This window comes from Balearica regulorum, chromosome 16 (genome assembly GCF_011004875.1).
Source record: "Balearica regulorum gibbericeps isolate bBalReg1 chromosome 16, bBalReg1.pri, whole genome shotgun sequence".
Taxonomy (NCBI): domain Eukaryota; kingdom Metazoa; phylum Chordata; class Aves; order Gruiformes; family Gruidae; genus Balearica; species Balearica regulorum.
Window position 1 is genome coordinate 6,223,302 of NC_046199.1, and position 27,830 is coordinate 6,251,131.

The 27,830-nt window shown below is 44.3% G+C and overlaps 1 protein-coding gene across 2 annotated transcripts; it reads right to left on the bottom strand.

Annotated features, from left to right (window-relative positions):
- Nucleotides 1–1,805: 1,805 nt before the first annotated feature.
- On the bottom strand, nucleotides 1,806–16,001 carry YWHAB (tyrosine 3-monooxygenase/tryptophan 5-monooxygenase activation protein beta). 2 transcript variants are annotated; one of them, XM_075769003.1, is made up of 6 exons: nucleotides 15,862–16,001; nucleotides 7,651–7,951; nucleotides 6,528–6,651; nucleotides 5,327–5,490; nucleotides 4,158–4,253; nucleotides 1,806–3,680 (listed from the first exon to the last, which is right to left on the bottom strand). In XM_075769003.1, the coding sequence occupies exons 2-6, from the start codon at nucleotides 7,942–7,944 to the stop codon at nucleotides 3,624–3,626; spliced, it is 735 nt and encodes a 244-aa protein (XP_075625118.1). In that variant the 5' UTR covers nucleotides 7,945–7,951; nucleotides 15,862–16,001; the 3' UTR covers nucleotides 1,806–3,623. The 2 variants fall into 2 exon arrangements, with proteins under 2 accessions (XP_075625118.1, XP_075625116.1); XM_075769001.1 differs by lacking the exon at nucleotides 15,862–16,001 and adding an exon at nucleotides 13,495–13,523.
- Between the last annotated feature and the right edge of the window lie 11,829 nt (nucleotides 16,002–27,830).

A 27,830-nucleotide genomic window follows, 5' to 3' on the forward strand; every position in this document is an offset into this window, starting at 1 on the left:
TCTGCCATCACCTGTCTGTCTGTCATTCTGTCTGGATGACACACGAGTGTTGTAAGGTCACCTTCATCCACATCGTTATGTGCTGGACATAATGGTACGTGTATGAGAGGTGGTGATTTGTCGTTAAACAACTTGCCGTGCAGCCGAAATGCCGGATGAAAAGCACAGGAGCCCAGGGCAGCGGGCAGGGCAGTTCCACCAGCAGCTTCCCCAACATGACTGCTGGTGGCTGTGCTGGGCCTGGGTCACCAGCACCTCCACGTTTTGGCCAGACCCGTTCCTCACAGCCCTCTGCTTCCACGCTTTTAAGCAGGGAAGCTAATGCAGCAGGTTGAGTGTCTCATGTTGATGTCAGCTGAACAGGTCTGCTAGATTTCATGAAAAAAACCTGATTCCTCTGTGCCATGGAGTCCTGGAACGCTGCTCAGGAAACCTCAGCTTCTCACACACCACCATCCCACATGGTTAAAGGAAAACTAACCCAAGCGTGGTTGCTCAACTCTACCCCATCTGTGCCCTCGGAAGGGTCAGCTGCAGTGCAGATCAGGAGAAACCTGCCTTCCCAAAAGCCTTCTGGTGGTTCCCCACACTGAACTGCCTCACCAGAGGTCAGACGAGCATCAGTGCTGGGAATGAGAAGCGGCCGCAGCACCAATTAGGTCGGTTTAAACACGCAGAGTACACCCAGACTCTTACTGTGGCTGGGCCAGCTGGAGTGCCCCTTCCCAAAATGATACAATTACTTGAAAAATTAAGATATTCCCTTAACTCATCAATGCTGCACACCAGTCTCCTAGGCTCATCATCCCCCAAAAGAGAAAGTAAGGATGGGAGATGTCATCTGAAATAACTGAGTCAGGACAAGTGCTCTATGAACCGGAGCAGCTAGCAGGACCCGGGAATTTTTCTTCTTGGAACAGACAACATCATCAGCACAAGCAGATTGGGAGTTGCCATGCACTATAAGATCATTTATGAGCAGGTATGTCTATAAAGGCTGGAGAAAATGACAAAGTAGCATTAATTACAGATATGAACAGAAGGAGCACCACCTAAAGCCATGGCACAGGACAGATCAGTGCTTGATCAGCACCTAGATTTTGGCATAACGCCTTTGCAGCAAAAGCCAAGGGACGTCATCCACTGAGCACACGCCTGCGCCGCCTCACTGCAGGAGCGAGAGGCTTCGAGAGCAGGAAAGATACTTGCTTCGGCCCCAACCAACCTCCTCTCCATCTCTTCAAGCACTCCATTTCCAGGACACCTCCACTTGCACTTAAAATGGGTGTTTGCACACCTGGTAGTGCTTTTGCACACCACCAGCCAAGAGCAGCAGAGTTAACCGGCGTGTATGCAGGTTATAGTTCACTAGTGCAGCCGGGTTGATAGAGGGCCGGCTGAAGAGCTAACCCTGCGTTCACAATTGTGCGGTTAAAAGATTCCCTGAGGAAAAAGCTTTAAATGTAACCGATAGACTTTTCTCATGTACAGTGTGTTCAACTGTATGATATGAAATGACTCATGGTGAGTTAAAAAAACTCTAAATACCTATTTAAGTCCTGCAATGACAATACATTGTTAAGTACGACCTCAACAAAAATGAGAAGTGGTGTTCTCTACTACAAATCTGGGAGGGTGTGCAGGGAAGTCTCTCTGCAAAGGAATGAGTAATTAAGTATTCACACCATTTGGAAACCATGAATCAACTCACACAATCCAAGATCTGTGCATTTAAGAAAAGTGGTGATTTTACTACCACAAGTTTTTTTGCCACTAGTACAGCAAAGATAACAGACACAAACAACTGATAAAATTTTTTTTTATTATTCACTTTTGAATTCTTTTACACTTTCCTGATTATTTTGTGTAAGGTGAAACTAGAACTGTTTAAAAGACATACACAAATCTAGTACATCAATAACCAGGTATTTCTTTTTGCTATACTATTCTCACAACCACGTGTGTGCTAGGCAATATAACCGTCACAGAAGCAAACTTTAGGCAGAATACTGGTCAGTAAAAACAAAGCGAAAAGAGCTACCAGATATACAGACAGGCTCGGTTCCACATTCACTACTGCATTTATCAAGCGCCAAGTATTAACTGCACAATTTGTTCAGCTAGTAGAGGGGAGTTTTAAAATCAGTGCATGAAATTCTCTTCAGCAGACAGATGGACAGACAAACAGATGGATCCTATACCTAAGTGGAATGTGAAGGTAGGGGGATGATACCGCGAGACTGATAGGTGACTACTCCTAATCTTTTCCACTGCATTATTCACGTAACTCTTATTAGGTTTTATTTAATGGGACATGTTTGAAACATAACTAGGTGAGGACGTTTGGAGCTCAAATCTTGTAAGCGTTACTGCATTCCAGTACAATAAATGGGAAATCCTGAATATTTGAGTCAGATCCTGGTACTACCAAAAAAATGGCAGACAGAGCTGATGACTGGAGCAGCACTGGCAGCTCTCAAACATCCAGGAAAGAAACCTGTCCTCGAGCAGACTCAGGTCTCACCCACTATCCTGACATCACCCACAATCAAAGAAAGGATGACGCGTATGTGGGAGTTCAAAATCGCTTTAATGGAGTTTAAACAGGTGAGAGGGCCAAGGATGAACAGAGTCCAATGGGAGAAAAATTTCTCTAAAGTGAACTTAAAGATGGCTCAGTGGATTCCTTAAGAAGTTTTCAGGATAAATTCAAAACAGGAATACCATGGAGATGTCGATTCACCTAAGAGTAAAGTAATGCAAAAGTGGCAGATCATCACTTCATGGTATCATCCAAACTAATAAGGCCATTCAAAAAATTGAATCTTCTCCTATTGCAAGTCCATGGCAGTGAACCAAGACTTCTCACTACTGAAGAATATCTAAGGTATAATCAGGTAAGTTATTGCTGTGGGAAAGGGGCTTAAGTCATGCATGTCATATGAGCATGAAAGCGCTTTTAGAAGTCAAATCCCAGTTATCTGCCAGTGTAAAGAATTTGGAAATCAAGCTGCTAACTCCCCCATTACCCTCCTCCCCAAAACAAACCCCATCCCCAGAAAGACAGGATTGACAAAGTGAGCTTTTGACTGAAAGCGGTGCCTCAGACTCGGTTACAAATGTCTACAGAGTGTGCCTGTTAAACTAATCGATAGCAGTGTTACTAACTGGAATGCCATACATCGGATCGTTTTCCTTCCATGCCCCAGTGTCACAATAGAATCTCTATAACTTTCTGTACAACTTTACAACAGAATTGTACTTCGACTATTTTGGTGCCAAATTAAGCTTGCCAGAGTTACATAATTGATGTCTACTTTTCTACCAGTAAGAGTTTTGTAAAGTCAATTGCAATCACAAAACCCATAATCACAGTGTTCAGTTAAAAATATAAACACGGTAATCATAACTGTAAATGTTCATAATAGGAAAGTTCGGAATGCCATTGTAATAACCGACCTCCGCTTTAAGTACGCAAAACACCAACCGTTTTTACCCCACAGACAGTTTTTGCTACGTTGAGGTTGTGAAAGTCGATGTACTATTCTTTTTGCTTGTCGCACAAAGGGATATATGTGTAGGATACAGGGTGACATTGAACATATAGTGAAGCGTGACAGCCATTAGTTCTCTCCCTCCCCAGCGTCCCCTTCATCTCCTTGGTTTTCCGACGTCCATAGCTGTAAGAAAATACAAACACATGTTTATGTTGAAAGCACGCAGTTAATTACAATTGTCAGGAAAGGAAAGGCAGCATAATTAGCAGGAGCTGTGCAATTTTCTCAGCTACGAGCTATACAGAACTGAATGTAACAGTAAAGCTAAAGAATAATTAATGAACTAGAAAATGAGTAGAAGATAAGTTAAAAGCCAGCGCAAGTTTGCAAGCTCAACATAAAGCTGGCTGTTGAGAACAGACTCCACTTTGTGTTACCAAAAATCTGAGTTTGTTACAGTGGTTAACGAGGGATTTCTGGTTGAAACAAGCAAGTCTAACTGGTCTGGTTACAAAAAGCACTGCAGTTAAGACATGCAGCTAATGCCTCAGAAAAGGCTTTTAATGGCACAAAACTAAAGCCTCCAGGTGCTGAGTCCCACTCAGAGGCGCCCAGCAGCCTGAAGAAGTAACAGCGCAGCCGTTTGCTTGTGATACTTACAGTGAGGTTGTCCCTAAGCAGCTGCATGATCAGAGTGCTGTCCTTGTACGACTCTTCGTTCAGCGTGTCCAGCTCTGCTATCGCTTCATCAAATGCCTAAAAATACGCAAGACAAAACACCTTCACACTCCATTCTCTGGATTTGCTTCTGCTTACACAGAGCTTACAAATTTGTCACATTACTATTCAAATTCTACGAGAAAAGCTTCCAGTATTCTTCTTTTCCACCAAGAGAAGAACCGTAAACCAAAGTGAGCACCAGATCACTAGACAACCAGTGGGAAAACATAAGCCATACTGAAGAGGCAAGCGCACTCTCTGTCATACTGAAGAATAATTCACACAGCTTGAAGTCACGTTTAAGAACAACACTTAAAAGCAATACTTTCATTAAAAATTCAAGTCTCACTGGTCTAAACTGGCAGCAAAAGACAAAGGTACCATTAAATTGATCTATGTATATTGTACATGATTAAGTAGGCAAGAAAACGGAAGACAAGGGTTTTTTGATGGTAGGGTGGAAGGTTTCGGATTTCTTTTCAAAACAGCATAGGAAATCAGGTATGTTCCACTAGAGATTAATAAAGCCATTCTTCCCATTGATCTATTACACGTGAAAGCCCATGCTGCAAGTCTGAGAGCTGAAAGCTATGACTAAATGCTATTTCTTCACTGAGGCTTCAAACAGATGTAAGCATATTAACTAGAAAAGCAGGAACAGCAGCTTTGCACAGCAAAACATTACTTGTTAGAAAGTATTATTGAAGTGCATATTAAGAACACAGAGGTTCACCTAATGCCATGTTATTCAAGTTACTACCAGGTAACTTTCACAGATGCAAAAAGCTCCACTTAGAAGACTCTAATTGTATTTTAAGGAGAAGGAAGACAAAAGAAGACAAAAATGACTAGTCATTTCTTTGGCACAACCCACCACACAAGCTCTTTTTGGTCTCTGGAGCGAGAAGCACGTACACACCAGATAGACAAGGACCTAGCTAAGTTATCCAATTTACCTGAATATATACTGAGATGGCAATAGTTTAAAGATTACAGCATTTTTAAGGAATTTGATACAAAAATGTGTAATCATCTACAAAGTACTACTGTAATCACATAATTATCTCCTTAGCCTCCACAAAAACTGATAATATGAAGACTCTGCTTACCGTCTTTGCCAGGTTACAGGCTTTTTCAGGAGAATTTAGTATCTCATAGTAGAAGACAGAGAAATTTAGAGCCAAACCGAGTCGAATGGGGTGTGTTGGCTGCATCTCTTTCTTGCTAATTTCAAACGCCTCCTGGTAAGCTTGCTGAGAGTTTGCTACCGTTGCTGCAAGAAGTAATTACAATCATATTAATGCAGAGTACATCCCTGTGCTTTGTGAGGGAAGCTATTATATTCTTGGTCTAGACTACCGTGCCACCAAAAATCCATAGAATTACATACGCACACACGCTTCTTTCAATGTTTTCAGATATAAAAGCCTCCCAGTGGCTGAACTATTAAGGCAGAAATATTTGTTCAGATAAAGCTTTGAGATACAGCAATTAAGGTCAACATTTTAATAGAGACTTAAAATGAAATTTATTCAAAATAAATTCCAACCAATCTGAATGCACACAAGCTCTTCTGAAGCCAAAGCATACTGTGATGAAACACTCACTTCCAGCCTAGCTGAAAAAGTAGTAGTTCTGAATAAAAAATCCAGACAAAACCATATGGGGAAGAAGAGATATCTAAACTACCCAGTTAAAATGAAGGAAACATTTAGCAGGTAGGTCATGAATTTTCTATTTCAGTTTGGGGTTTCAGAGGAAAAGACAACAGTCACTTCCTAGCTAATGGGTAACAATAAGCTCCAGAATGGCATCAAACCGAGTTTGCAAGACATGGACTACATCAGACACTCACCAGGAATTCAGGCACAGTTCAGCATTACTTTAATATTTCAGGAATAATTGTCTTAGGACCCAGTAAGCCAATATCCCATATTTGCACACAGAAACCTTCCAAACAGTGAAGATTTGTGAGCTAAATTCATAGTTTAAGCAACAGGTGATAGGAACAAAGCATTTGCCATGAGAAAAAACACATCCTCCAGAAAAACGATTTGACACTGCCAAATATAGTCAAAAATCAGTCACTGAGGTCGGGGGTTGCAAGCAGAATTTGAATGGTTTGATGATCACCTGTCAATCACTTCTATTAATTTCAGTAAAGTCTTTCTCTAAGAGTGACTTGGCACTGCACCATCTTCAGCAGTGAAAATAAACAAATACTTCATGTCAGGGGAAAAGAACACAAGTATTTTACATATTTTGTTCTGCTCGGGCCCCAGCAGAATGAGAGATTTCATCTCTACTTACTTTGCTTATTGTCCCCAGATGCCACCTCTGAGAGGTATCTGTAGTAATCGCCTTTCATTTTCAAATAGAAGACCTTGCTTTCTGGCTGCGTGGCATTGACAATAAGGTATTTATCCAGGAGTTCCTGAGAAAGGAAACATCACTTTTTTTTTCCCCAAGTCATAAAAATAATGTCTGAAACAGAGCCTTCATTACAATGGTAAGCACAAACTGTTAGAACATTAACAATGACTTACGTATACTCACACGTTAATCACTTTGCCTACTGTTGTCTAAACTCAGAAAAAAAGAGAAACTACTTGTATCCTAATCCCTGGATTAGCCTTACGTTGAGACTATCCACAATTCTCTCCTGCAGAACCTAATGGCTATCACAGGGCTTAAGACTGCAAAGATTTTCCTTGAAATACACTGCTGCAAACCAATGTCCACACCCAGGCTAATGAAAAGCAGCAGCTTGACGTTAGTGAAGTCTGGTCACTTTTGCTGCCACAGACTTGAATTCTATACAGAGCAGTGAAATCATCCACAACAAATTGATTGTATCTGCAACTCCAGCTGAAAAGCTGAACAGTGGCGCAGTCAGCACGTGTGCATTCAGAGAGAGATGCAAAGACTGACAGTACTGACAGCAACTGCTCCTGACAGATCTCTAGCAAACTGAATGGCAATAAAAAAAATCCCCTCCATCCAAGTGAAAGAAATAGCAAAACCGGTTTTGGGGAAGAAGTACACACCTTCTCCATCCCCAAAAGGTACTAAGCAAGCCTCAGAACATCAGCATTCATTAATGAAAGAACTTAAATGGTAGGCTTTTTAGCAGGGCTCATGCAGTGCCTGAGATGTAAATTTGTTTTCATCTGACTCCCAGCCAGCAGTTAGGGGTCTTCAATACTGCCTTGTTTGCTTTTTTCTATTAAAAAAATAAATGCTATTTTATAACAAATTCCCTAAGAAACAAGCTAAATGACTTAGGAGCTAGAATCGTACCCAAGTATGTGTCTATGCAAAATTACTCCCCCGCTAAGGTGCTGCAGTGTCTCCAGCACAAGGAAGATTCCTTAAGCCTCTCTGAAGAACGCTGCAGTACTAACTACTGTTATTTTTGCTGTTGGATTATTACCAGAACATCATTGCAGATATCCTGCAATTCAGCCTCAATTTTCTCACGATATTCTCTTCCCATCTGCTGTTTCTTCTCATTCCTCTCTGTTTTCTGTTCAATGCTGGAAATTACACGCCAGGACGAGCGACGGGCACCAACCACATTCTTGTAGGCAACTGAGAGTAGATTTCTTTCTTCGTTGGACAGTTCATGTCCTTGCTCAGTGACAGCCTTCATAGCAGCAGCCATGTCATCGTAACGCTCAGCCTGTTCGGCCAGTTTGGCTTTCTGTACCAACTCACTTTTATCCATGGCTCTCCTGTAATTAATGGGGAATAAAAATAGAGAAAAATGTCTCTTGACTGTTTGCACAGTTAATGCTGAAGGGTGAAGCAGAACTCATAGTCATTAATAAGTGGGAAATCTATCAACTCTAATAAAGTAATACGAAGGGTTTCTTTTTAAAAATTTATTTGACATTTTTCCAAATATGTGCAATTTCTATGCGTAAATGACTAATCACAATCCTGAAGATCTGTAAGCATTAGTCTTCAAAATGGAGCAAAATTCATATTGGCATTAAGCACAGCACATCAATATGTTCCCTATGTAAATCTCTCCCCTTTCCTATACTGGCCACAGCTCAGCCTGGAAGGCACTGTATGTTCTAACCCAGAAATCACCAGTTTGGGTTGGTTTCTGGTTTTTTTTTGTTTGTTTGTTTCCCTCTCACTATTATACAACAGCAACTCTTTAGGAGCATTGAAGCACTGGACAGCTCCTCCTGACACTGAAGATTTTTTGCACACTACCAGACATATTTGTGTGCATTTACATAAATATTCAGTAAAGCTGTAGTTGTTAGCAACTATGGAAAGTACTTTTACACTGTTCTACCAGAAAATAGGGGGTTTTATACGTGCATCAATGTACATGTAATGGACAATTCTACACAGCTATGGTGGCTGCAATCGCAGGTTTTCAAGACCTTTCAAACAATACAAAAACCAAATGGGACATGGCCCACGTGATGGTTACTACTGAAAAACTAAATGCTTATCTGGAAACAATTTGTTTATCATTTCGGATAATGTAGTTTAGCAACTGAAGCCAAGAAAAACACATCACATGACCTCAGGGCCCCTGAAGAGCTTAAGCAATGAGAAATGAAGTTAGTAAGGAACGTGTCAGTGAGGCAGCTTGAGAGCGTTGCTTACTTCTACAAGACGATGCTAACATACAGTTAACTCGGCCACTGAGCTACCAACCTTATACTCAACCACCTAGGGCCAGGTTGACAGGAGAACTGAAACAAGTTTCTTTGTGAGGTACTGAGGTCCACTTACTATGATAAAGGCAAATTCCCAGACACCCCAAATTCATCTGTAAAATTTCTCCAGGTGCATAGGTTCACTTTCGGACAGACCCAGAACTGATATTCTTGTCAGTACTGAGCAATACTGCTCCTCTCCAACTCCCTAAATCCCTAAATCAGGACTCTCACTGTCCAGATGAGAAGTTTTCAGGCTGAGATCTAACAGCCTAAAAGCAACTTCTAAAAGAACAGTAAAAAGCAAACAAGAACAATAAGTTTACAATTGTCTTTCATAGGCTCCTGTTCATTAGACAAGCACCTACAGCCCTATTAGAAAGGACCAACAGGCTGAAAGCGATTGCTGTAGCCTTTTCCCCAGCTCTCTCCTTTGAAGATCCCAGTCTGACAGGCTCCTGATGTAGAACATCTCACACACACTGCTTGTATTTTAATCCAAGTATCACCTACCACACTATTATACAGGGAAACCAGTCCCCTATACTAAATCCTCAACCAGGACAAGATGCAGACCCAAATTCCCATCGTGTGTATGAACAGTTTCAGAGTTTCCTACTGCCAAGGAATTACAAAATTATTTTGAGATAAGCATATTCAATCCCTCCAGCTGAAGATCCTCCACTTTAGGGGGGAAAAAAACCCAAACCACCCAAGATATCAAGTCAAACGTTATTTCACATGAAAGCTCTTGAAGTAAACCCAGCAACCAAATATCCTACCTGCTATATATTTGCAAGTCACACTCACTCCTGCTTGCGTTTGATCCTCTGTAGACCTAGCCTAATGCATCCATCCATGTGAGGCACTCAGTAAGGATACGTAACGCTAAAACCAGCCTCCTGGAAAGAGACCTCTTGCAGACTTGTAGAGTAAAGTTGGGCTGCAGTTCAGTTCCATTTCAAATACTGCATTTAAACCAGTGGATTCTGGCACCTACTAAAAGGCTACATACAGACTCAGACTGAAGCCCTCAACAAGACAGACTGACTGTGGTAGCAGCATGACAAGTTCTTGTAAAGCTGATTAATTTGGCTCTGTCTTTCCCAAGAGGCGTTTACCATGGGGATATGTTATATTACCATTGGCTTCTGCAGACTTATCAAAAGAATAGCTTCTGAGGATGGAGAGGGATAAGTGGAGTTTGAGATGTGAATTTATTCACCCTATTCTGAAGTGTGTCTTAGTACCGATACATAACAAGCCTCAGGAAATCAGCAGACCATTTACCATAGAGAGAACCCATGCCACTTTTCACTGTTGAGTCTATCAAACATAGTAAACCATTCCCTTAACTCAGCACTAAATTTAGACTATGTGCTTAACACAGGAAGTAATTTGCGAGTGGCATTTTCCCTACCCACTCACTAAAATCTGAACATGAACAAAGTACACCTGAAGAATGCTTTTTATGTTACAAGAGTCAACATTAAATAACAGGACATTTAAACAAAACAGTTTCAGAGCAGTTCTAGTAACAGCCTGCACAGCTTCTAGAAGCATTTCTATTGCAACCATCTTATCTTCTCCTCCTCCTCCTCTTCTTCTGGAATGCAATTATTTTGTAGAAAAAGCCTGCTTGTTGAAGTTCAGAGGCAAGTAGCTCCAACGGAGTTTATGTTTTGCCATTGAAAGGTCAGTATTATCTTTGATCTACGGTTTGGCAATAGTGGGCTGATTTGCAGACAAGTAATCCATGCAGAATTATGTTTACAAGCAGTATAGAGTTTAGTTTAGAAATGGTGCAGAGTTTGTTTTATCAAGCTCACTGACATATTTATCTGTAGATGCAAGTCAGCTCATGGAAGTCAATGGGTTCATATAAGGACACATGAAGGAAATCAGAGGGAACCGCAAGGGCATAAAGACCTAGTGGATAAAAGAGATCCAAAAACCAGTTGAACATATCAATTATACAGGTGAAATACCAGCACAAAGCATTAGAATGTTGTTTCTCATCAAACAACTTTCCTCAGTAGTGTAACTAATTTATGCACATCTTACATGTGACTCAAAACGATTACTGAAGATGGAGTTCCTCAGAACTTCACTGGCTTAGTTCTGACATAAAAATTGAGTATACAGGGGCTTGAGTTGTTTACTTAATTCATCTTAGTATCTGTACCGTTAGGAGGTTTGCTATGAAACACAAAGTACTATTCAATAACATGGATTTAACAGAACTTAAATGCAGTAAGAAAATCATTGCCCACACCAAAATAACCGCAATTGACAGTAAACCTACCATTATTTCGTTCACAGCGTGCTGCATAAAGGAACACTTAAAAATCCTCATTTGATTCTCCATTGCTTACCTTGTTAGAAGCTTGGAGAGAGCTTTGCAGAGCTATGCTGGCTTGAGCTCCGAAAGAGGGAAGTGTTTGCCAGAAGGAAAAAAAGATACAAGGAAAGGAGTGATGTTTGAAAAGGCAAAGAAGCAACTATCAGTTATAACTGGTCCCTCCCATAGAGGAGATGAAAGCCACACTAACAATGGATCGGTGTACCACGGTCCGAAACAAGCAAAGCCTACAGCTAAAAATACTCCTAGGCCACAAACAGAAGCCATCTAACAGAGGCTACCTGCAGCTAGGAGCAAAACACACAGAGGTGATGAAGGAGGCCAACAGGATGATCTATTCTAGGACTAATGAAGCCATGCCATGTTGGCAAGGGGGGAAAAAGGGAAGATGGAAAAAGGAACGGAGACGTGCAGATCACAGCCATGGAGGAGTCCTGAAAGTTGCCCATTCTAAGCAGAAGATTCTCGTATTAGATGCGTTAATACATTTCAAATTCTTAAGACGCTGTCTTCTTAAGAATCTGTCAAACCACAACTTAGTAGCCGTCCAAAAAGAAGTGGCTGGACGCTATTTACAACAAGGAATGCCAACCACCAACCAACAGTTACAGCTAATAGTACCAGCTGCCAGAAATTTGAATTGCCCTGAATCCCACACTCAAAATACATTTTTTTTTCATTATTTTTCCCCTCTATCTCCCATACAGCCAAGTTCTTTCAATCACTCTTACAAATGCAGAACAGCATGTATACAGGTACTAAAACTTGCAACTGCTTACTTCCCACCCCCAGAAAAGCTTTACACCTGTGTAGACAAGACTCTGAAACATATTACAAAGCATCAAAAGTAGAGAATCAAAAGTCAGAACCTGTAAAACACATTAGTTTGTAACTGCCTTGCTACTTTTTGTAGAAGATGCAGGAAGAAGGGAATGATGCCACCATTCTGGGAACAGCACCCGAAGTCAGTACGCCCACAGATCTTACAAGAGTGGATGGACACACAGAACTGGAGGTTTACATCTCAGTTAACAGCTGAGGAGTAAAATGTACAGATAACATTCTTCAGCAGACTGCAGGAGCTTGAGGAGAACTACATCTTACTGCTCAGCAGTTACTACCTCCGCTTCGTAGCTTTTATTGTTTTCAATCTCGATGAGCTGTTTAGGACAAAGCCAAACAGATCAGAAGTAACTGTGTTTAAAGTCCACAGAAATCAAACGAAAACTGACACTGAAAAAAAATCTGGCTTATATAACATATTGAACTGACAAGGCAATACTAACAAGCCTATGTTGGTCTGAAGTCTGTTGCTCTCGATGACCTGTTCTTCTGATGCTAATTAAGTCATTGATTTTTGTGTACTGCTTTTCTCTTTATAGCAAGCATTAGAATCTATCAGGCAAACACTTCCACTTTGTTAAAAAAAAAAAAAAATTGGTGAGAAAGCAGTGTGGTTACTGGTTTGACATACTGGTCCCTAGTGAGTCAAGTAGACATACAGGTTAACAGACCTGCATGTTTCACTGTGAAAAAAAATCACTTTTACATTCATGTTTCCTGAATGTAAAACCGGATTTGGTGAAATGGGATGCAATCATACTTCTCCATCACAAACTTTGTAAGTCCAGTCAAATTATAACAGGAAAAGCAGCAGACTGGTACAGAACTTGTAGTTCAATCTTCCAGCAATACGTGAACATACCTTATTTGATTTCTGGATGGGCAATTCATTCCAAAATTAAACAGTCACATGAGGTGAGTGGTATTTCAAATTACAGTTCTATAATTACAGAGAGTAAAAGCTTTGGAGATACTATTTCTAAAACAAATGGAAAATCCTTCTCCATTATTTGGGTACACGCATGCTGACACAAGTATCTGCGCGATGTTGATGGCATTCACTGTCAAGGAGACATCGCTCCCAATAGATATTCTTTATAGGAAAGGAATCAACTCTTTAAATGGAGTGCAAGAAACCTTCCTTGCTTTATTGGAGTATTAGACATTTCACTTCATTAGTTGTGTTTCTCTATTCTGGTTCCCTCAAAGGCTACCATGTCTTGTTAAATAACTGATTAGAAAATGAATGTGTCTGTTAAGATCTGACCAGTGAAATCTTCCACATCTGTCAAGAGTTTGGGTATAACAACAAGTTCAGTAAAATACACTGCAAACATAATGAGGGAAAAAGGAAAAATGACTTCATAGTTGTGATATTCTTGCTGACCTTGTGCTGTACATAACTTTAGCCTCCTCTGCATCTACCGATTAAGCGTCTATGCTGGCCTTCAGCTCCAATCTTATGCAAATGTTCAGATAAAATTAACATTCCATAAAGCCATGTCTAAACCTTCTCTGGCCATCTTCTGCCATCATTACTTGCTGCTTCCTAAAACCAACCAATATATTTTTTTAATAAAATGGCATTCAACAGTTTTCAGTCTCCATAGACAATTATGAAATATCTATGACAAGTACCAATAGCATGTACGGATACTCATATTGTGTAGACAACTTAAATTTAGTGACAGTAGCCAATTAACGTAACTTAAGCGAGGGACCGCAGGCTGAAAAGCACTGCACTGCTACATGCCTACGGCACTTCGCACAGGACAGCTGCAGGTGGAGACAAGCACGCAGTTCCAAAGCACAACATACTTACGCGGTAACACCTTTCTCTTCCAACTAGCAGAATTGGTTTTGGCTAGAGTCCAGGTAGAAATAGTGACTTATCCCAAAAATTCTTCCCCCAGGCATAAAGTTCATGCCAAACTAATATATTCCTATCACAGGTAAATCGCTTTTGTTAATAATAAACGGAGAGTATTTATGTTACAGGGTGGGGCAAAAAGTGCGGCCATGTAAAAGACACACTACTATAACGCCTAGTCTTACTGGGATGTATTAGGATACCAGACAGATTAGAGCACTAGCTCTTTACCTTATTATTCAAATCATTATTTACTTAACTCCTCCTCATCTGAGTTTATTCACATGCAGCACAAAAAGCTGCATACTGGCAAAGGCCTGCTTAGGGAAAAAAAAAAAAAAAAAAAAGACTCAACATCAAAATAGCAGAGATCAGAACATGCGGTACTGACATAATGAGGTTGAGAAAACCGCACCAGGCCCATCTGTGCAACGAGTCTATCACTTTATCAGTACCAATTTAATAAACAAAATATTATACAGGCTATATTTTTGCAGTCCTTTAATATGAAGAATGAAAAAGGCACTAGTATTCTTACTTGTTTTCTTTTCCAGACCAGTTTATGTCTCATTGTTATTTTAAAATAAAAGCAAGTTTTTTTTTTTCATAAAGAAGTATTAAAATTTCTGACTGAGGTGTCCTGCAGCAGTGAACACGTAAAGACACAAATATTCCTATGGCCACCAAAGTTACAAAACCTTACAAATGTTCTCAAACTCTCTGATATTTTTATGTAGGAATTTAGCTTTTATGGTGCTGTGTGATTTGCAGTTTGTTTTCCTACCACCACAAAAGTTATTTTAACTATTAACAAGGAATTTAACTGAAAACAACCAATTTATATTGTGATCTTTGCATTAGATCTCTTTTTGCTCCCACACGTTAACACAGTGAGTGTATGCCACTGACATGTCATCATCCCAATTAATCTCTGATTAGACATACTTCAAATAAAACCTACGGTTGTTAGTTTGGGGTTACTGCCCAGCCTTTTTGTACACCGGGGCTGGCCTGAAGCAACCTTCTTTCCCTCTGGAGTCCTGCCTAAACGCATCTTTATTCCCAAATGGTCATAAATGATTAAAATTGGAAAATAACAATAAAATCATTTTCTTTCCTTCTAAAGCATTCACGACATTCCTGCGATCGCCTCTGGTCCTCCGTGAGCAGGCTCATACCGACCGGTGCGGACGCGGCACCTCCCCTCTCACGGTGAAGGGGCCCAGCATTTCGGCGGGGCACAGAGCCCCGGGTTTGGGGAGGCTGCGAGGACACCCCAACCCCTCTCCCGGTTTCGGGCCGTGAACGCAGGAGCCCTCGGGCAGAGGAGGGCTGTGACCGATACTGACCCTGACGAGGAGCGGCCTTGCTCTCCTTCCTCCCCCGGCCGCCGGGCAGGGGAGCCCTTCGCCGCCGCTGCCCGCTCGGTACAGGTGTGCGCGGCCGGCCTCGCCCTCCGGGGAGCCAGTGACTCACTCAGGGCGGGGCAGGGCCGGGCGCTCCGGGAGGAGGCGGCGCCGCCCCCCGCTCGGGCTCCGCAGCGGCAGCCGAGGGAGGGTCACACCGTTACTCGGAGCGGGGAGGAGGGAGGGAGGCAGGACCCGCCACCCCCCCCGCCTCCGCGCCGCGACCCTCCCGCAACGCGCCGGAGGCAGCCCCCGCGGCCTGCTGCGGGCTCCGACACCCCTCCCCGCCGCGGGGCTGCGCCGGCCCGGTCGGCGGGAAAGAGCGGGCCCGTCCGGCGGGGAGGCGGGGGCCAGGCCGGGGAGGCCTCCCCCGCACAGTCCCGCGAACGCCAGCGGGGCCGCAGCGGCCCAACCCCAGCGGCGGGAGAAGGGAGGGGGAACCCGGGCGGGGCCGCGGGGAGTGGCCCGGGACCCTCACCTGGCGAGGGCGGCGGCACCGCGGCCTGGATCCCGGCGGGCGAGGCGACTCGGAGCGCGGCAGCCGCTCGGCGCACGCACACACACCCTGCGGCGCTCCGGCCCCGCTTCCGGCGCTGCCGACACGCCCCTTCCGGCGCCGGGGGGGGCGCCACCGCCCCTCCTGCCTCCCCATTGGGCCGGCGGGGCCGCGGGCGCCAGCCGGCTCTCGGTTGCTATAGCGACGGCAGGGGGCTCGGCCCCCTCCGCTCGCCCCGGCCCACCCGCCGCCTCAGCCCCCTCAGCCGCCGCCGGGCAGCCCCGGCCGGGCCCGGCCCGGAAGCGCCCACCGTCGCCCGGGGAAGGGGGCTCGGCCAGGCCGGAGGGTGGGTGCCTTCCCTCAGCGCGGCGCTGCCGCCCCAAGGTGGTGGTGCGCGGGGAGGCCGAGGTGACCGAGGGCCTGTCGGCCTCCCCTGCTGCGTAAAGCCACCCAGAATAAGGCCTGCTTATTCTGTCACACCTCGGCACCCGTTAGACTGTGCGTTCTTTGTTTTGTTCCGCAGACGTAGGGCAATCCCTGGTGCGTCTCTGGCCGCAATAAAGAGGTGGGCAGGGTGTCTAGGGGAGAGACCTGCTCTGGCTGGGAAGTGCAGCAACCTCTCAAGTAACAAGAAGGCAGCATTTTTGGTTTTCTTGCCATTTCTCACTACTGTTCTCTGGCTGAACCTCAAGATAAGGGACATCTCTGCAGACCACAGACAGTGGGTGCCATTCTGTGCACCATCATATAAGTAAAAGTTCACAAATGCTTTGAATTGCAAGATCACCTTTAAACACTCTTTAAGTAGTGGCTCCTCCCTACAATTTAAATTGCATGTTTTCACTGAAAAAAACAAGATCCTTATTGGCTAGATAAGTTTTATGCAACTGTAATAAATGACATTTACTCGACAAATGACAAGAGAGAGCATTTTGGGGGCATGAGGAAAAGGCTAGCTTGGTCTCCAAGAATGAATCCAAGGAAAAGAGTTCGATTTTATAATGCATGTCATCTTTTCGGATAAGGAGTGACTGAACACAACCTCTCCCTGCTCCCAAGCCTCATGTTTATAGCAGCACCACTTGTCAAAGCATTATTATTGGTGCTGAAAGGCAGTCTGTTCAGTTACAGTAGCCTGGAACCCAATTTTCTCTTATACTTTCAGATACAATCCTCGTCCCATCAAAGTCACTGTCAGATTCCTTCTTGGTGCTGGAAGGACTTCATTAGTTTCCTGCTTAGTCTCAGTCCAAAGGTTAATTACTTTGGAAAGTCAGGAGGAAAATTACTTGAAGATAACTCACCCGTGAGTTATCTTCAGCTGCAAACACTGAATCAGCTAGATCAGTTATTGTCATCTCTCTCTTCTTTTTTCTTCTCTAGGCGAAACTTGGTTTTCCCCTAATCTTCTCCATAGCCCCTATTTTCGCAGTTTCCATCCGGCCCATTCCCAGTGTCCTTGCTGAGGCCTTGGGAGTGCTGGTTCATGGCAGAATTACTTGTATTCGATGCTCCTTTCACGTATATCTGCATACAATACTTGGTTTGTAGAAGTGTACTGTCAACGCCTGTTCGTTTAGTCGCCTGCTGTACCTCCCTCAACCTTCTCACCTTGCTGCCTACTCTAGCTCGTCACTGCCCTGCCCGTGCTGTCACAGCTCATGCCTCTTCCAGCAAGGTTCGCCTAGCTCCCTTCGTACTGCTCTTCCAATTTGTCCAGATCAAATTCCACTCATTGCCTCTGCAGTGCTTGCAGTTCTTCTTAGCTGGTATTTTTGGACCGTGCATTCTCCATCGCACTACCCAGGTAGAGCAATTCAGCACCGTGTAGTTACAGAGGTGAAAATACCACCCTCTGCTTTTACAGAGCATGCTGCTGCTCCTGTGGCTCAGTCCCTGTTGGGCCAGAGGCCACTGAGACAACTGTCTTAATAATACAGTTCATTCCTCCATGAGCTTCTCTTACCCTGGCGTCTTCATGCTCCATGTATCCCTGGTTCGGTGGGAGAGATAAGCAATGCATCCTGCAGTTTCTCCAGGCACAGAAGGGTGAAGGCTGGAACTAACACTAAACCTCAGCTCTGAAACATGTTGCAACAGCAGCAAATCTTTCAAAGTGTCACCTTTCATAGGAGGAAGAACGGATTGGCTTGACATGGCTCTAAGGATCTAAAACTTTGTGCAAGAACAGCCTTTATCTCAGGGACAGGCTCAATCTGTGAATAAACAAGCTCAACCCAGAGACCAGCCTGCCCAGCTCTCCAATAGAAAATGCACTGCTCTGCGTTTTCCCAAAGAGACACATTTCAGGTAAATAAGTGTGAAGAAGCACAAATGGTATTTGGCTTTAGCAGGTGGCAGCACGCTTGTTGATGTGCTCACAGTGAGTTGCAGACAGGTGTAGAGTAAACCTACTTCTAGAGAGAGAAGATTTCAGTCTTCAAAATGCTTCTCTAGCACTAAGCTTACTTAGCATTAATACTAGTTAAAAGAAGGGGAACAACCTCATTGTCAAGGGTGGCCTGTTGCGGAACACGTCCACTCCCTGTGCGAGCAGCAGCACTAAGGGAAGTTGTTCCCAGCAGACGCACAAGTGCTTGAGCTGCTTCGGCTGCTGCTCTCAACAGCGAGGTACCTGCCCTCAGGCGTCCAGCTTCTTGCACAAGAAAAGTGAACCTGAGATTTGTAGCAAAAGATTGTATTTAAATGAATAAACTTTCACTGAGAAATAAAATCCTGATGAGTTTTTGTAAATTTTTTTGGTGATTTTTGTTGACAGCGATAGGTCTCAGTCGATGTGGATACCAGAAGCAAACAGTTGATGGCACTGCATGATCACTGTCCCTGCGACTGATGTCTCCCTGGGCACCCAGCAGCCTTTCTCTGAATGAAAAGGGAAGGGGTTACACTTTCCTGCTGCAGGAAAAACACAAAATGTAATTGTTACCTACTAAGTATATTTTATTTCTTGATTCTTCTGTTCCTCATTTTCTCAATCTTCTGCTTTATGAGCAGCCTGGACATTTCAGTCGTTCTGGAGCTGGATCTCACAGATCATTAAATAATGTATTAGGTGGTGGATCCCAAATGGGATTAGCGGTGTGGTTCATGGCAGCTGTCACGGCTGCCCTGCTAGAACTGATGGCTGGGATGTCCAGTGGAAATCTGGTCAGTATATTAAGAATTTCATCATTTGTCCGTGCTGGTTGTGGTGCTGCTTTGAACTGTATGTGGTGGAGATAAGAAGGAGGCTTGTAAGGAAGCCACACGGAACACAAAAAAGGAAAACAATCAGTATTTTTTTCATTAATATTTCTGCAATAGGAAATAAAAAAGCCCCAAGGGAAGAATTTCTACATTTCATGTCTGTCTTGTATTTTCTCTGTACATAAAGTGCTTGTGACATGACAGACAGCTGTGATGAAGTTAAAACTAGAATTAGGTTAGTTAGAATTAAATCTACAACCAAACTGGGATCAGGGATAAACATCTTGCATAGGATAGAATTAATATTAGCGTTATTATTAACTTTAATTAAAGCAACATTTAAAGCAGAGAGCAGCAGGTTTTCCTCATGGTCCCTGCCAGCTAACTGCTAGACTAAATAATACTTTGTTTGGGCATCTTTCAGTTTGTCCTTCTGTCCAAGGAATGCAAGTGGTTTAGTGCAGTTTTTCTACTAAATGCAATTTGGACTGAAGTCAAATGGCTTTTTTCGTTTGGAGGTGTTTAAAGGTCTGAAGGTGACTTCAGAGAACACAGTTAAGAGCAAAATTGCAAAGCAACAAAGCAATATTTAAGAACTGTGGGAGCATGAAAATATAAATGACCTAAATAGTATAAAATAGTATGATGGGAAATGTGGGTAGAACAAATGTCTTGGATGGGATAGGAGTTCAGCTCCAGGAATGCAATTTTGGCATAGTGTCCCAAACAGAGAATGCTATTTCTAGGGAAATGCACTGAACTTTGGGTCATGAATTAAACTCAGGTAATTTATGTTCAGCTCAGAAATAGTGGCAGTGCAAAAACCAAGCAGAAATGGAACAGAAGATATTGCTGTTCAATTTGTAGCCACTCAAACCTGCAGAGTTGTCGTGTACATCTGATGCCAGGTAATGCCTGAAAAAACCCAAGCCAAGGAACACATAGCAAGCCCTCCAAAGCTGCCAGCTCAACAACCTTACGGAAATCCAGTCTCAAAGCAGCACGTTAAGAGAGGTTTGAAGAGGTAACTTCCCAAGCCCTGATCTTTATTTATTAGCTGTTTCTGACAAGCCTTAAAGAAAGGCAAATGTCTTCATATTTTGAAATTGCATGGCAAGCGTTCATTTTATAGGAAACTCTGATCTTTAGGAAATACCAAAACTATTCCATTTCCTGATTTCTCATGCTTTTTCTTTAATACCAGTCTGCTGTGCAGATCTTCCAGGCCAGTGTCAGTTCCAAGGCTTGGCTGCCTGGGGCTCGCAGAGCTCCAGCTTCCTCACCACCAGCTATCTTCCCGGTGCCTTTGAAGCGTGATTTCTGCTCAAAAAGTAGCTATGGAAGAAATATACCTCCGTGGTGTAATCAGAGTTAGGGCGGTTAAAATTTTGATAGTGTTTCACTCCTCAGTGGGTGCAGGTCAGCTGGACTTCTTGATGGGGAGATGCAGCCAAAGGAGAAAGCTCCATTTGGCAGAAGGATGGATCCCTTTGGGGTTTGGTGAGATCAACTTAGACAAATCTGGGCCCCTTATGGCAAATATGGGAGAAACTTCTCAATACATGGAGTGGTGGAGCTCCTTCTTTGGTATAAAGCATAGGGGAGCCTGGCATCGTGTTTTCGCTGAGTGTCTCTGGGGAAAGGCAGCTTCTCTCACGGCAATGTGTATCTGTTTCAGGCCATACTTCACAGTTGAGCCTGGGGTTTTGGTGTTTGCTTTGGTCCTTTTAAATAGCAACTATCTGAAGGCCTAAAAATCTGAAGCTTAAGGAACTATACAAGCTGCCTCAAGCTGTGAAGAGTTTCTTTATAATTAGAATAAATGCACAAAATATTTAGCCTTCATCCTGTGCAAACCCTGACTTTCAAAAAAGAATTTACAGCATAGGGTGGAGTTTTATCTGCTCCTAAATAGGACAACAATTCCCCTCCCATTTCTGCCCCAAATCTCAAATTCTGGTGTGCAGTGGACCAATTGCAGAAGAGGAGATGATCGTTCCTCTGCCTCCCTGTGCAAATGACTCTCAAAAACTTCATTTTTCTCAGAGAAGTCAGGGTGAGAGCTCTGAAGTAGCACGTCTCCAACTGGATATCTGTTCTTTATTCTGGTTTGTGGTTCAAGGTGTCTTTTTCTTAAGAAGCACCTACCACTAGACCATTAAGAGTTTAACAGTCCACAGCTTCCAAGGAAATGCTTACCAGCAGTCAGAGCTAGAAAATAATTCAGAGGATGGCATAGGTCTGATAAAAGGATTAATAAATCACAGCACGGAGAGCTGGGAGTTCAGTTTTGTCTGACACCGACACTAAGGATTATTTTGTATATTCAGTGCTCTTAATTGCTTTTTCTCTCCAGAAGTTCAGGGTGCAGCTCTGGCATAGGCATTCTAGAGCTTTCCTGAACAAACTGAACTAGATTTCTTCCTAATTTATATTTAAACTCTGGTTCTTACAGCAGACTCTTTTATTTGAGGTACACTGATTGGACTGATAAGCACAGAGGGTATTTCCGTCATGGCAAAAGTAGAATATTTTTGCAGAATAAAACTGTGAACAATTCCAACCTAGCTCTGCTATTCCACTTTTCTTGGAATTGTTCCGTCTGTTTCTCTGAAAATGAAAGTCTGTTTTTACTCCTGCCACCTGCTATTTCCATATGAAAAAGCTGTTTTGTTATAATGAAGGTACCATTTCTCCCAAGGGCAAACTAAGGACATCTCATCACACTGATCTTCCTGAAATTTCAGTAACCAAATTCAATGTTACTAGATTTGATCTACTTTTCCACAAAGTGGTAAAGCTTTTCAAGGAAATCTCAAGTTCTGTCTGTGGGTATTTACAAAACAGAATGTCATCTCCCTGCCTCCCTGTAAGACAGTCTGATCTGGCAAAACAAGAAAGAATCCAAACCCAAGATTCACTTTAGCTTTGAGGCAAGCTAGTGACAAGCATTTGGAAACCAGAGTATGACTTCCAAGCACAGACCATATTTTCATCCCAGGCACAAGTGAAGAACACTGTGACCAACTTTCTTCTTGGCAACTTCTTGATGAGAGCAACGGTGGGACAGTTGAGATGGCCTGAGGTTTGTCCTCTGTGCAAGTCAGCTTTTTGCAGATTCACTTGTGCTTTTTAAGAAACAATTTAAACTGCCCTTTGACTCCAGGAGAAAGTCTCCAAATGAGTCATCTTTGACACCCACCTTGTAATGAAACCACTTAACATCATCAGCACTCTTGTCCCCACAGTATGGGTTAGTCCCACTTTCCAGAGGAGAGCAAGAAAAAATCTGTGAGGCTGATCATGGGCCACCCGAGTTTCCTCGGCAGGATTCCTAGGTAAGAATCAGGGAAAATTGATCCTCCTCTTAGTGTTTGTATAGATGAAAAGATTATAACTCATCAGAGAGTGCCCTGTGGAGAACACAGGACACCCAGGAGTTCAGGATGCTGTTAGTTTGGTGTTGCGGGCCTGGATGCACTTGCCAGAGGTACCCAGCTGTCTGCCCCAAGGCTTCTGCGCAGGTCTGCTGTGGGTCATCAGCTGGACCTTCAGCTATGCCTCAGGTCACCTTTTCGGAGCAGTGCAGACACAAACATGGAATCAGAAAAGATTGCCACAGTTGCATATCTCCTTTCAGCGCTGTATCATTTCCCCCTGGCATTCCCCTTGGCTGAGATAGACTCCTTCCTCTGCCCAGGAGCCATGGGGTATCATCAGGGATGAAAAGGAATAGCCCACGCTCTTGCTGCATTGAGGGCTGAAGAGAAGACATAGCTGAATTTTTGCTCAAATTCCCAGAAAGCCACCAACTGTCACCAGATCTCTGCCCAGGATGCTACAGCTGGTCTGAGACTTCCCAGGTTCAGAAAAACGCACTAGGAGCGTTGCTGCTTTTTTGACAACTTTCAGTTCTTGCCTAAAGTGAACCTGCAGGAATAAGGAGGAACCTGCAGGAATCTTAGATCAGCCAAAGGCCAGGACAGTATATGGGGACGTGTTAATGCATTTACCCTTGGATTGCCGAGACGTTATCTAATTATCTATGTTAATGCCAGCTGCCTTGGAACACAACAAGCCCTTAATAAAGAAGCAACCGTGGTAATGGAACGATGAAATGAAAATAGCAGAAGATGGCTCCCCAAGCTGGGCGAGTTTGAGATGCAAAGGGATAACAAAACCATCATAAACGCGTACCTAAAGTGTTTGCAAACATAAATGTATCAAGGAATTAAGTCATCTGTAGTTGTGGCCCCAGGAACTGAGACAGAGTGCGTCTTTTTATTTCAAATCACTTTTCGGGCCAGATTTCTTGCAGGAAGCATGGCAAAATTGCTGTGAGCCTGGAACTCCAAGTGCTACCAGCCACTAGATGTCCCAGAGCTGCACTCAAACCTGCAGCCCATCAGCTGCAGACAAAACGGCCAACTCGGCCGTGCGGGAGAGAGAATATCTTTTAGCAGACTAACTGGTATAGGTGGAAAACTGAGGTCAGCTTTTGAGCACATATGCCTTTCTTTAGGCCTTGTGGTTCTAGTGGTATTGTAGCTGTGAATGTGTGAGGAAATAAGGAATCTGGATAGACGGATCTGAAGAAGGGCTTCTACATCCCAAAGTTGGTCTTGCTTCGTCTATTATTACCTTAACCTGGGGTACAGCAACACTACTACCACAACAGGAAAGCAAAGTGAGATGGGAAAGCCACTTCAGCGTTTATAAGCTCCTCAGGGTAAGGAAGAGCAGAAGAGAGAAGTATTTCTGTTCTTGTCAAGCTAGTGTCACCATGCGATCTGCATGTGGTGGGTCATATAAAGGTGCAATGTCAAGTTGCTTTTCTTTCCCTGTTTCTCATTTGTGCTTTAGTGGCTTTGCTCAGTAAACTGCAACGATGCAAGTTTCTATACACACATACACTGTTTTGTGCCCACTGTTTTTCCCTTCGTTTAATTGCTTTGCCATAATGTTCAGAAGGTTTTGTGATTCTGCTTGCAGCCCAGGAGAGAGCTGTGAAGAGCTCACTAAGAGGCAAGAAACAGAAAATGGCTCAAGCGTGGCTCGTGGTCCTTCCACACAAAAGTTTTAGAAACAAACACCTTTCCAACGTCCCAGTACCCACAAAACCTCCTTCAGCTGACCTTTAACCTCCTACACACAGCATCGTCATCTTCATCCACTGTGGCAAGATATCTGGGTGGAAAAAGAGGATACGTCTGTGGAAACTCAAGAGAAGCCTCAAAATCCCACTGCTCCACTTCCTACTCTAAGTACAGTCCTATACATAAACACTGATTTTTTCTGATTATTAGGGGAACCAAGAAGGCTGTGGTCCTGTGACATACCCGAATCTGCCTCTTTCCTGGATCTTCTGGACTCGTTTGCCACTCAGTTGCTATTTCTTCTCTGTCCGAGCAGTAATTCAATAACACATACCAGGAACCAGCCAACATGTCCACTAAGGGAACAGAAGCAATTTAATGTGATTCATGATCAGTCACTACTAAGCAACAAAGCTAATTTTTTGGCATTCATTCCTGGGAGTAAGGATTCAAGAAAAAAAAGCATTTTCTTGATTGGATTCGAAGAAAGTAAAGGAGTCTGTAACCTACTCACAGACAGAAAGGAAGGCAGATTACTCCAGGACATCATTCTTTGCTGGATGAGGAGGGAGAAAGGGTTGTATCCTAGCACCGTGGGGCTGCCACTGGTCTCCTCCAAACCATTCCTGCCAGAAGGTATAAAATGTTGCAGGAGACATGGCTGGATCTGATAGTATAAGGTTCTTGAAGTACTCTGATCTCTTGCTTCCTTCCCCTTGAATACATCAGCTGCTAAGCAGGTGAGGTAGAAATGGGTGTCTAACGGGGTTTTGGAGGCAGGAAGGTTGCACGGTGGCATCTTGCTCTCTCTTCTGGTGCAGAATGGGCGGTGTCATTTGTGCCCGGCAAGTCCTGAGGATGAATAAGAGAGTCCTAATAAGAACATCAGGAAGAAACCATCTATTACTGCTTCCCGTGGTAGGAAAATCCATCATGTTCTTCTCCTGTTCCTTCTACCTTACTTAAAACTCAGTGACACCGGGTGGCATTTTTTTAGCTTAGTCATTTTATAAAGCCTGTGAGATAAATCACTGCCCGGTGAGGGAAATGAGCTCAGCAACATTTATAACAGTGTGGGGTCTCATGAAATCTTAATTTAATGACCTTTCAGTAAGAACAGAGGCAAATCTACACCACTGTCAGGGGACATATCCTGTCCTGCCTGGGAAATGGACTCAATCAAATCCTGTCATTTGCATCTCTGGCTGTTCTGAGCCTGTACTGCTGATGGGCCCAGGTCTCAAATGTTCCTCTCATTTAGTCTAATGAAAGTGCTCGGAGAGCTCATTTCTGCAGCCAAAGCCACAGACGGAGGGATAAAGCCTTTTTCCCAGGGTGTGGGCAGTGCTGGTGAAAGAGCCGTCAGCAGGCAGGACTGCCAGGCGCGGGCTGGATGCTGTAATGCCCTCTAAAAGCAGGCAGGGAGAGGAGCAGGACAGGCTCCTGTTGCAGCACTAGCAGAGCACCTTCACCCCCCAAAGCTGTCATTTTGCACCTCAGTCCCAGAGAAGCCCCATGGTAGGCAGGAGGGCAGCCAAGCCTCTGTCTATGCATGATGAGCCCCTCACAGTGCCTAGGAGCCTCCTGCAGGCACGTATAGCACTGCGGTTAGTAGCATTAACAAAAATGATAATTGTGATAGATCAGGACGATGTCCTGGGAACCGCACCCCAAAAGCCCAGCAATGGCAAGTTTACACTGCACAGATCTTATAAGCAGAAGGTAGCAAGACAAAGCGCAGTGTGGGTTCTTGAGCAGGTGAGCGCAGGCTGCCCAGGCTGTTGTGTTCTTCCAATCTCCAGAGGACTGGTGTTACTATCCTTCGTAATACGTTCCTTTGATGCTTCTTTATATGCCTGCTTCTTCTTTATATGGCCATACCTCTGTGGTCTTCTCTGCACATATATCTAAATAATGGAAGAAATCAGAAGAAACAGTGAAGAAGCTCTGATGCCACCGTTCCCATGATCATCATTATTTGTCATATCTACTGTCAGTTATGGCTTGCTTGTGCTGGGTTTTATCCAAAAACGTGGGGATAAGCTATTCCTCGCCAGAGGGAACACACAGTGCAGTTTAGGGTGTGATGCAGCACATGGGGGTGGTCCAGACCGGCAGATGACCATCGCTCCCTGTTCGGTTGCGTGGCTTTTGCTGTGGTGGCAGATTCCTCTGGTCCTGGGCAGAAGACAGCCCCACTGACCAGCGAGCATCTCGCCAGTGAGAAAGCAAAGGTAAAGTGCTTTATGCTGGCTCTGCCCAGTGACAGGGAGAGGAGCACTCTTCAGAAGTAGAGAGCTGGCTTTGCCAGAAAGCTGCGTTCCTGGGTGGTGGGACACGGCTGTCAGGAAGCCTGGCCAAATGTCTCCGAGAGCTTGTGACGTGGAACTGCCTCGCCATCACATGCGCACCATCTGCCACCAGCTGTCCCCGAACAGAGCCTGAACGTGGAGCTGCTCTGCAAAGCAAGGCTGCAAATTAGCTCAATGAGAAGGAGTCTGGTAACGAATGCCACCCCACGCGGGGGTACCAACTGTGGTCTGTGAAATGTGGCAGGTGAACTGCACAGCATCCTGCAAGCCCCAGGCCCCAAGCATCCCCCATGGTTGAAGCCAAGGGCTGCCCAGTCTGCCCGGCACCCAGCACGCAGCATTCACACAACTGCCATCTCCGTGGGACTAAATGGCTTCATCTTCCGTGGCTTTCTCACTGCTAAAGGTTTGAAGAAGCCTCCAAAAAGACAGGAGGCAGACAGGGCTGTGCTCTGGGTCACAGTATCATGATTCACTCCGGGCTGTGTTGGTGCGGAGCACGTGCACGTGTGCCCCTCGCACCTGGGTTAGCTTGAGCAGGTTTGGAGCATGACCCTCCTGCCAGCAAGAGGTCCATCAAGCTGCTGATTCCTCTGCTGACCTTGCTCACCTCCTGCAGCCTGGATGGCCCCAGTTGCCCCATGAGACGCCACAGAACTGTCTGCCCTTCATCCACAACATGGCCAGGAAACACACTGTCCTTCCCACATGTGCACAAGAAAACGTGGAATTAGTGTTTGTTTTTTCTATAGGGCCAGTCTCCCACGTATGGTCTATTGCCTTCTTTACTGCCCAGCACAGCTCCCCCAGAGCTAAAGGAATTTGCTGTTTTATGAGGAAACAATTATTGATGAACACTAAGGGTGTCACAGATTTTATTCTCCCCCACCCTCTTGCTTTCCTCTCCCAATTTTCGTGTTGTTGGAGACAGCCATCTGCCTTGCCCGCCCCAGGGCTCAGCCCTAGGGATAATAATATCTCCAAGCATTCCTGAGCACAGGCAAGCCATGAGCCAGCGGAGCCTGCAAGCACCAAGATGAGGAAGCCTCATGGGAACTGAGAGAAAATAGCAGGCCCAGCCTAATCATCCTCTTGGAGCACTCCCATCGCCTGGGAGGCTGAGACCGGCGGTGGGGAGAAGCTGCTCTGGGTTATCACTGCTGCACATGGAGCAAACCTGCGCCAGGCATCTTTCTGGATTCCCAGGCTGCTTGGCACCTGCCTACTACCCAGCTCAAGTTCAGAGACTTTGCAAAAAAAGTATGCCAACCTTATGAAATGCTTACTTGTGAGTTCCTTCCCAGGAAGGAAAACGTGGCTTTATAATGCAGCTCTT

Excerpts from the sequence above, each read along its gene's own strand:
- YWHAB (XM_075769001.1), bottom strand. Across the intron at positions 4,254-5,326 it reads CCTGTAACCTGGCAAAGACG|GCATTTGATGAAGCGATAGC; the intron begins GTAAGCAGAGTC and ends GCGTATTTTTAG. Across the intron at positions 3,681-4,157 it reads TGCTTAGGGACAACCTCACT|CTATGGACGTCGGAAAACCA; the intron begins GTAAGTATCACA and ends ATTTTCTTACAG.